The 10549-nt window shown below is 45.2% G+C and overlaps 1 protein-coding gene across 1 annotated transcript; it reads left to right on the forward strand.

The window, feature by feature from the left end:
• Positions 1 to 1390: 1390 nt before the first annotated feature.
• eIF3k (eukaryotic translation initiation factor 3 subunit k) lies at positions 1391 to 8012 on the forward strand. The gene is made up of 8 exons (XM_075699397.1): positions 1391 to 1621; positions 1714 to 1812; positions 1897 to 2017; positions 2893 to 2967; positions 3818 to 3881; positions 4337 to 4411; positions 4476 to 4601; positions 7792 to 8012. The coding sequence occupies exons 1-8, from the start codon at positions 1512 to 1514 to the stop codon at positions 7821 to 7823; spliced, it is 702 nt and encodes a 233-aa protein (XP_075555512.1). The 5' UTR covers positions 1391 to 1511; the 3' UTR covers positions 7824 to 8012.
• The last annotated feature ends 2537 nt before the right edge of the window (positions 8013 to 10549 follow it).

A 10549-nucleotide genomic window follows, 5' to 3' on the forward strand; every position in this document is an offset into this window, starting at 1 on the left:
CGCGAGAATGACACGTTCGACATATCGAATGATAACATACGCGTCTCTGTGTCAACATTACCAGAGTCAAGGACTCTGACATTAACAGGATGAGGACTCTGATATAGCAAAGTTCTGGTCATGGCCACACATGTTAAGAGGAGCACATGCGCTCCTAATTCGTAAGCGAAATCGCAGCATATACTATTGAAAACGTTCCTCCATTTGCAAAAACAAAACAGCTGTAAGCGCGTTTTTAAAATAGTGTTTAAATGTAAAATACAAATGGACAACGCATCCACGTGAAGCTAAGTGCTGATTTCATAAGCTCGTCCCGTGATTCTTTAAAAAAATATACTGTGACAATGATGACCTGTGCTGCTGCCGCCGTACGGATAATTCATTGAATCCAGCAGCAAAGCCAAGCGACGAAACAAACGAAATTCTTAGCGTTATGACTCTTTAGGGCAGAAATTGTAATTCTAAGCGTAATTTATTTGCACGAAAGCGAACCTGCGCTCGGTGGCCTGATGGCAGAGAGGTAAGATCTGTTGCGCACGAGCGCTAGCCGTCGATAACGGAAAATAAATATACAAATGAATACAAAATTACGAGAGTGAGGGCTATGGGATGAGAGGCAAGGACAGGCGAAGCGCATAGAAAGAAGGACGATTAAAGAAAGGACAGAAGTGAGATGTGAGGGAGATGGCAATGGTTACAGAATCAAAGTGAGAAAAAGAGACAGCCAATACGTGCCCGAAGCGGAGTCGCTGGTCATGCAACGGCGAAGCAAAATGCTGTCTATTTATTACGGCCCTTCGAACAGGAAGCCTTATTCAATTTTCCTGCCAGAAAGTGGGCTTCGTCTGGTGCTGCCACTTAGCGGTCGCTTTGCGAAACGTAGTCATGCGTGAGTTTGTGCAATGGCCACCGCCTGGCCACACTGCTTCGAAGTTAGGGTAAATTGAACTTTTGCCAGAAGTAGAAAGTAATTGTGCGTTACTTTTCTTTTTCAAGCAAGCTTGATTTTAAAATGGCGTCAGTTTATAGTCATCAAAAGCACGAATTGCAATCTACAACACATGCCGCATAGCAAGTTTAGTGGGTTAGTGACATAGAGCCACACGCTCTTTGTGGACATCGGAAATTCTGTAAGAAATGCGCTTACAGCGCCGCGTCACATCTTTACATTTATAAGAAGTTATAGCACCACAAACAACTTTAATATTAAATAAAATATTTTAAATTTATTGCACAAATTTTTGGTATATTCCAAAGTAATTAAAAGACAACTTATTGATCAGATTTTATTTCCTGTCAGGGTGCTGCAGTAGCAATCTAACATAGTTTTCCGCAATACAGCTGCCTCGATCGTCACTCTGCTTCTTCCACTGTGCCGTTTTAAACTACATTGTTGGCGCCACTGTCGTTGCATGGTCTCTCTTTGCCGTGGTTTCTGCGACCGTGTGTCAAGAATCCGCGACGGCTGCGATCGTAGTTTGTTAGCCACGTGTTAATAATCGACAGAAATAATGGCTTTTATCGGTACCGACTATTCGAAACAGCCGCTACAGCCGCTCGGTATGCCGCACGCCGAAGCAATGCGTCACCAAGTAGCGCAGATGCTGAAAGGCATCGACAGGCAAGTGGCGTTGCGCTCTTTCAACCGGGGCGCGATCGCTCGGACATCCCCATGTAGCGGCCTTTTCTTAACTTGTGCAAAACCGTTCGCAGGTATAACCCTGAGAACCTGGTCCGGCTCGAGCAGTATGTGCAAGTTCAAGCTAGCGAAAACGTCTACGATCTGGAGGCCAACTTGGCAGTGCTGAAGCTGTGAGTGTAGCCGCGCGTAGCGGCGTTTTGGGATGTGTTTCCAGCTGGCCGACGCGGCCTGCCGCCGCTTTCCACATTTCGCAGTTACCAGTTCAACCCTGTAAACTTCAACAAGGATGTGGCCGTCGCCATCCTCCTCAAGGCACTCACCAACTTGCCCCACACGGACTTCGTGCTCTGCAAGTGTCTCATCGACCAGGAAAAGGTCTGCACTCGGATATGTTACCTTCGAGACCATGTACGGCATGTTTGTGACATGGCAGCGCTGAACCCTTTTGGTTTCCGTATGGTGAAAGTGGCGGTCGGTTTGAACAAAACGCCATTGTCGATCTGGCCTGCTCGTGACAGAACATTTATTAAACCACTCATCTTGGATCTTATTATTTGCTGCCTTGATACACCGCCTTCTGCTCCGTGATGTTCGTGTCGACTGTGCTGTACCTTATTTCCTCTGAATGTGTGTGCGCTTGCTGTGTGAATCGTCAAATAGTTGATGCTGCTTGAAGTACACCACGTCTGCGTTGTCTAGTAGAGCGCGCCGTGCTCGTAGTAGCATCCAACTTGCAGAAAGTGATAAATTTTTCGAAAATTTGGAACCTTAAATAATGTCTTTTACATTTCCTTCAATTGAACAGGGGTGAAGTGGAACTAGCAGCGCAGGGTGAACTGAATATGTAGGCACTTCAACCTGTCAGTTCTTGTTCAGAGATAACGCCGCATTATTGAGCGCAGTGGAAGGTGCCTGTGACAAAAGTGATAGGCATCAAGAAGCTATATTTGTTTCATACAGTAGGACTTACAATAATCGCACTGCACTTCCATAGTTTTATACAGTCACCCTGGTAGCTAAATTTTGATGGCATCACGTCAAACTTGAAAGCCCCATTTACAGAGAGCTTAAGACACTCCCACACACTTCGTAGCAGCAGGGCTCCATTCAGTAGATCTAGTATGAACAGTTGTACGTGTCATCTTCCTTGCTATTCCTCGAACTTGACTATATTCTGTTACATACATAGTGCTCATGCAAAAGCAATTATAACCTTTTTTTTATTATCATATTAACATTTCTTTTTTCAGCTTTCAGACAAAGAGATTCAGCTGGCACTACATTTGCACTACCTGCTCGAGATGTGTGACTTCCAAAAATTTTGGGTAAGTGGAGCATGCACTCTGGAATAATAAGAAAAAAGTCTCATAAAGGCAGAAGCTGTATTGTGATGCGACATTGGCATCTGTTTCATGTTGCTGCTTAGCCATGCGATTGTTTTTAAACTCTTTCAGTTTGTAGGTTTGTCATCACGCCTTTTTATGTATTTGTGCGAGTGGGTGCTGGCCTTTGGTGCTAACCTTTGGTGCTGGTGTATGCCTGCCAACATTTACGATTATCACAGTTACACCAATTACTTTTTAATTGTGTTTAGTTTGGGACATCCCTAATTTTAACAGAATATGTTTACAGTCGCCAACTAAACTTGAAGAGTCCGATTTTCTGGATCTGCTCAGATATTCAGCCCTACCCACGGCCCCCCACCTACTCCATCGACATAAACAGTATACGACGGCACCTGAAATTTCGGCCACCATTACCTAAATATTTCAATGATTTACTTCACGAATATTTCCATTTGTCTGTGGCACAGATCATTCTAGCTGCTAGTTGGGCACAGTGTCCCTCAGTGGCATTTCTAAAGAAGCAAAATCTGAAAATTTTTGTAAACCAATAATGTCTTCTTGAGGAACCAAACATTTCTTGGTATTTTTCAGTACATTTTAGTATCTTGTATTGGAATTAAATGTTTTCCAATAAGGCTCTCAGTTCTGCTGATGATAAGCAAGCTGGATGTATGCACATCATCTCTTTCTGGCTTCTAGGTGGTGACTGTCACTACAGATTCTCTCCAGTGCATGATGTGCCAAAACAGTTATAACAGTGCGCCTCCTATTTTGTAGTTTTTGGTTTGTGGCAGCAGGCTGTTTGAGTGGCACCATTTCTCCACTGCAGGAATCGGTGAAGGGCAAGGCACTGTTGCAGACCATCAGTGGATTTAATGACTCCGTGAGAAAGTGTAAGTTTCAAGTGGCGCTCGCACTTTGTGCTTTTTGCTGGTTAGAATCCTTTATTGCCCCCGTTGCTTCACCAACTTCGTGTTCAGAAACAATGAAGTCGTCGTTTCTGAAGAGTTACTTATTAGCATGCGCGACGTGGTGCAATGATTGATAGCTCCCTGCCAGAGCAGCTTGAAGCAGTTCTCTCGACTGGTTTCAGTTTAAATCTAGCCCTAACCTAACCAAAACAGAATTGTACTTCTTTGCTGGTTCAGGTACAGAAGAGCATTTCATCCACACTTCAGTTTGGGTTGCACGCCATTGTCGATTGTATTTTTGCTTGCAAAATGTGCAGAAATGCTAGACTACTTTGTTGCACAGTTCTGGTATCTGTCCTTCTCTAAAAGAATTACATTTCCATTAAAAATTTGGCTAGAGTCATGTGACCTGTCTGTTCTCTATCGGCTGTGCACAGTCGTCTGCTACGTGGTGAACATGACCTACCAGCACATCGACAAGTCCCTGCTCTCGGACTTCCTTGACGTGACTGGTGAGTAGGTCCGGTGGTGTTGTTTGCTGCGGATATGGTGAATTGACTGTGCTCTGTTTTGCAGGTCCGGAACTGCAGATGTGGATCCAGCGCAACGGCTGGCAGGATCTGGGCAACGGCTCGGTTTTTGTGGCCAACCAGGAGGAAATTGTCAAGACCAAGAACATCACCGAGAAGATTGATTTTGAAAGTGAGTGTGACCCTAAACGAGACCACGCCAAGAACATTGAAAGCTTGTTTTCGGCATCTGGACCTGTCGCGCTAACACAGGGGGTTGCAACTTTTGAGGCTAACAAAGCTTAAGACGCTAAAAACTGTTCAGCAAGTGATGGAACGAAAAATTATGGGCAGAGCATTAGAAGACGGGAAGCAGGCATTATGGATCAGAATAAGTGACATTCTGTTTAAGATTAAGAATATCAAGTGTAGTTTGGCAGGTAATGTGACGCACAGAGCAAATAGCTGGCAGTCTACTACAGTGCTAGAGGGGGTGTCAAGAGAATGGAAATATAGTCGAGCACGACAGATTGCGCGCCTGTCAATGGTGATGACTGGACGGCGCGCACTATATCTTCACTTATGCTTGGTCCACGCGCTCCACTGTTCAACTTTCATTTGACGCCGATAGTATGTATGCACGTATGTATGTATGTATGTATGTATGTAGTACAGAGACATACATATTTCACTTAACATGTTAGAAAAAAGATTTTGTGCTTACCACTGCAACATTCCTGCTGAAATTTTGCAGAAAGATTGCATTTTGGAGTCTACGTCATTCAGTGTAACACATGGCACCGTTAATTGCCTGGTTTTTAAGAAAAAAGTGCGAAGTTGCCTTCGTTTATGGAGAAGTGAACTGCTGCCTCGACAGTGCAAGCATTAACTTGTGTCACCGCCTGCTGGCAGCTACAGAAAGCAGCCAGTCAGAGAGGGTTGCCACATATTGCCCGTTCTTCTGGAACATGCGGCAACGCTCCCTGAAATGCTAGAGAGGGTTGCCACATATTGCCCGTTCTTCTGGAACATGCGGCAACGCTCCCTGAAATGCTGCTTTCTGCAGCTGCCAGCAGGCGGCGACACAAGTTAATGCTTGCGCCGTCCAACATACTGTCATGACCAATAACCCACAGTGATAGCCAAATGATCGCGGGTATCTTCACAACAGTCATTGTTCAGTACTTCCCGCACATAATCACCACCCTCATTGACGGAGATGTCAAGGGTGGAGTTGGCGTCACTTGAAGCGGCTTGATGATTCAGAGCAACAGAAATCAGTCTGCAGTGATTGTTTTACTATTTAACACGAGGAACAAATGCTGGATGCGCAGAACTTGCACAGCAGACAGCCTTTACAGCAGCTGGCGGCTTTACTTTTCCTGTGGTTTATGCTCAGCCAGCAACAACTAGATCAACTAGGCACCAACGATGCATCAAAACAAAGCTATCACTCTTTTCAGTCTACTTGACGGCCAAATTAGCTCGCAGTCATGGCGTGCTGTAAGGTGTCCAGATTTTCTGTCTACCTCGTACATTAAGTCTATAGACCGTTTCATCGGGCGAGGAGGATAGGGCGCGCGGAGAGCCTTTCCTCCTCTCTGGCTTGGGCGATCCGGCGCGGCGCTGCTTGAAAGTATTGCTGTCGCGTGCTGCGGAGCGATTTTGAGATGTTTTAGATGGTATTTTGTAAAATTTACGCCGTGTCCGTTCATATAAGGTCGTCAGGGAAGCCTTTCGGTGCATCGGTAGCTACAGTCGGCGGAAATATCTTTTGGGAGCGCAGAAATGTGACGCGTTTTATAAGCCGCGGTGTACGCACATTATCAGTCGCGGTGTGTGTATGTGTTGTGAACTATTTTACTTATATCGGTTTTAATTCAACAAAGAAACCCGGTGTCTCTGTATTAGCAGCATGAAATGGTAAATCTGCTCAATATCTGATCGCTTGGCGTAGGGAGCAAAGCATAAACATAAGAGCGCATGCTCGTGCACGGCCAACCTAAGGCAACCACGAAACATCTAAGCGGCAGGCGCAATCAAATATTTGTGATGCACCGGCATCGTTCTCGCGCATTTCAAGTCTAGTAGGCTTCAAATTACCATATGTCTACGCTAGCCTTCCTGCATGAGGCCGATGGCGCTGCTCAACGCAGCGATCACTGCGGTTTGTGAACCAGCATGGTACATATGTATGCTGTGCGCTTCGGCATTGCCTTTTTTGCCTGCATACAGCCATAATATATGAAGGATCGCATAAAAAGAATGCGATGCCTATTTTTGAGGACAAAATTTCCGTAATGCGTGTGAGTGCGTCATAGTGAACGGAACAAACACAACCGAAAAAGAAATTCGGTGATAATCCTCTCTCTATAAAAAGCAAGAGAAAACGGGCTAACGCCGCAATAGGGCCTCGCATAGTCACGCCGCACAACGTTTATAAATATATAACCGCTGATGCGGTATGCTTGGACCATGCGGTATATAGAACAAAGATATATGTAATCCAGCACTTACCACTGCTTAGGACGCTCGCGCAGTTCGTAAACAGTCCCTTTGCTGGACAAGCGTAGTTCAGACTGTAAGGTATGCTGCTATCACTTGCCAAAACTATTTTATTCAGGTGCGGAAACCTCACCCATCGAACCAAGTAGTCACGCAATGTAACCTGCAGCGAACAGTTTGAACGCTTGCCAAAGTATAACATCACAGCTCCTATCGTAGCAGAACGGTACCCACGATCACGCGGTTATGATCGTCGCGTATGTTTCCGCAGCTTAGAAATAGAGAATACTGCAATAAGGTCACATTAGTGACTGGAACATTCAGAAATACACAATTCATCTCCGAGGCTGATTGCAGACTCGAATATGCGCGCACACATCGCGTTGCATGTTCTGTCCACCTCAACGCCAGAGAAAATTCCGGCCATGATGCCTTAAACCACTTCAGCACGTCTCACAGAACCGTTTACTACGTAGAAGACGCACGTCATACTAAACAGACCGCACGACCGCGAAAACAAACGCCAGAAACTGCCGCCAAGCGTATACCTGCCATGCAAAAGACCGCTTTCACCCAAGCCAGTATGGCGCTGCTCATAGGCGGCGCCACTGCGTTCGCAATATGGCGGCGCCTACGAAAAAACGGTCTATAGGGCCAATGGCAGTGCCATGAAGCTGTCTGAATTATCACTCAGTGATTTTATGGGATCTTTCGGGACAAAACAAACATTGATAGCCTTCTAAAAGGGTAGTCTAATGGTCTAAATTGAGACTGCTTGCCTTTACCATTCACTTCAATTATTTGCATAGCTACACACCTTTGTGCGGTCTTCTTTAAAATCGTTTCTAAAACCATGTCTTGTTGTGTCTGTATTGCAGGTGTCGAAGCTATTATGTCTAGTTGTCGCTGACCGCTAAACCTCTGTGCTGTGTGGATGGCTTCCTTGGCAACCGTTCCTTGCGGCAAGAGACCACTGCAAGTCGGGCCATCAGTCCTATCTACACTGCAGCAACATGGGAGCACTTCAGAACTGCTTCCTTTGCTACTGTAAATTCACCACATCCGAGGTGCTCCAAATACATGTGTGTGGTGTATTGAATTATGTTTGTGTGTCTTTCTGCCTCTAGTCGAGAGCCTTTCAGATGCAAGGTGCGTGTTTTGAAAGGTTTGTTTCCGTGGTTTATCATGTTCCCTAGCAACCTTGTTCCTATCTGCAGGCCATTCCGCAATTTTGATCAACCTTGACCACAACTACTGCTGGATTTCTGAAAGTTTTCACATATTGCACCTTCGTCCATGCAAGCAGCCAAGAGTAATCTGGGTTAAGAACTGCAAATGCGCAGTGATTGTGAAAAGCACAGTCCACCACAAAAGTGTGAAGGTCACCGCTATCATACATGAAACATGCCAGCATGTGTGTCAATATCCCACTTGACTACAGAGAGACTGGATTTCAGTAAAGCTGTCAACCAAGGTCAATGAAGTTTTAACTATGACACACAAAAGGCTCCACAGGCTACGGATGTAGCCTCCAAATTTTTGTCCTACGCTGTAAAGCCGTGAAAGACCACGTAAGCATGCACCAATGGTAAATTGACAACTACACGCATATTCAACAACACTTTTTTTTTCCTCTCTGCTTTTATTGAGAATACATGTCTTTGGTATGCTGTGCGAAACATTAATTTTTGTGCGCTCTGTGTTATTATAATGGTCGGTACTTGGTCATATACTTTGTAGAAGTTGAGGCATTTCAAAATAGTGACTCGCTATATAATTTCTCTGCTTGCAATGCTCATGTCGATAAATATGTGAGAAACAGATGTTATCTTTTTTTTTTTTCAGGCATCAGCACTTTTTTTTGCCAGGTTCTCTACTTTAATTGAAAGGGTGGTGGCTTTTAGGTTTCTTTCGTCAGGTACATACAAACTTTCTCTGGTGATTGCCACGGCTTGGTAATTTGGTTCTGCTTGCACACATTTTGATCAGCAAAAGATTTCACACTGTAAATGTTTCAGGCGCTGCTGCTTTTGCGATTGCCACACTCAAGTAGAAACTGGTGGTATGATTGTAAACCATGGTGCTCCAAGTCATAGGCTTGAGCTGCAATGCACCATAGTTAATGTTTTAATGTTAAGCTGGCCAGCATATTTTTTGTTTGTGAATGTAGCACCTTTTACATTTACAGCGCAAAGGCGTTTTGTATCCACTACACGTAATAACAGCTGCCTCGCAGAATTAAAGGTCAACTGCAACAAAATTTCACTTCGGTTGAATTGGTTATCAATGAGTAGTGCATGCCTTTGAAGTAATCGTGGCAAAGCCACAAAGCTACTAATCACCTGCTTTTTATTTAATGCACTTTAAACAGCACCTTAGCAGAAAACGGGGGCACCTGGGGATAAGCGGATATGAAACAGGTCCCAGAACCATGCACTGACTGCACCTGGGTGCTGAGGCGCGTTGCTTGCTCAACGTCTCTTGGTTATGACCAACACTGCTTCTCAACCTTTACAGTGCCTGGTAATTTCTGTGCACTACTAATAATGGCTTTTCTTTATTTTTTTCCAGCTTTTCGTCTGAAAACATTGATTTACGCAAGCTTTTTGTTACACATCCACTTGTATTTTAAGCATATTTTGCTCAAAGGCCTCTCTGTGTCTACACTATCATAAATTAGGATTTTTATGTGTTCCAAAATATTGTTGCAGTCAGCCTTTAACATCCCCAGTCCAACGCATGAAGAAACCAGTTGACAAGCGCAACACAGTCAGACAGCACATACAACAACAACAACAATGTTCCCTTGGCTTTGCTTACAAAAATCTGGTGGCCGTCGATCACAATGATGTCACACGTGGTTGAGGAACGGAAAATGGGAGCAGCACCAGCACGGCAGAATAGTTGAAGGGTCAATGAGTGTGCAGATTACAGACATCGCACCCACATGTGACACATGTACATCACGTTTGTCACATTTGACACTTGTGCACACGTGACATATGCACATGATGTCACGGTGTCGCTGTACGTCACATTTGTCACATGCGACACTTGTGCACATGTGACATATGCACGTGACGTCACGTCCATGTCACAGTGTCGCGGACACGTGCAAAGGTGTCATTGGCAGAGCATACATACTTCGAGCTGCCGTTCTTGGCGTCACCGACGCACCGGCAGTTTTAGTGGTGGCACGCATATGCGGTGTGGGACACGGAATAAAAGCCCGTGGAGCAGAGTGCACGCGCTGAATGCCCACCTGCATGTAGCCCGATTGTATGTGTGCTTAAGTTCACCAGATGGCAGCACAGCTGCGGCCATCGTACCAGTGTGTGTTGGAACCTCGTCAAGCCCAGGAGCGTGCCAATTGAACTGCCCTACCTTGAGTTGAGGCGTTGAAGAAAAAGGCACCCACCGTGGTTGCTCAGTGGCTTTGGTGTTGTGCTGCTAAGCATGAGGTCGTGGCCACAGTGGCCGCATTTCGATGGGGGCGAAATGCAAAAACACCGTGTACTTAGATATAGGTGCATGTTGAAGAACCCCAGGTGGTCAAACCTGATCTGGAGTCCCCCACTCCGGCGTGCCTGATAATCAAATCATGGTTTTGGCATGGAAAACCTCATAATTTTTTTT

This window comes from Dermacentor variabilis, chromosome 7, assembly GCF_050947875.1.
Source record: "Dermacentor variabilis isolate Ectoservices chromosome 7, ASM5094787v1, whole genome shotgun sequence".
In the NCBI taxonomy this organism is placed as follows: domain Eukaryota; kingdom Metazoa; phylum Arthropoda; class Arachnida; order Ixodida; family Ixodidae; genus Dermacentor; species Dermacentor variabilis.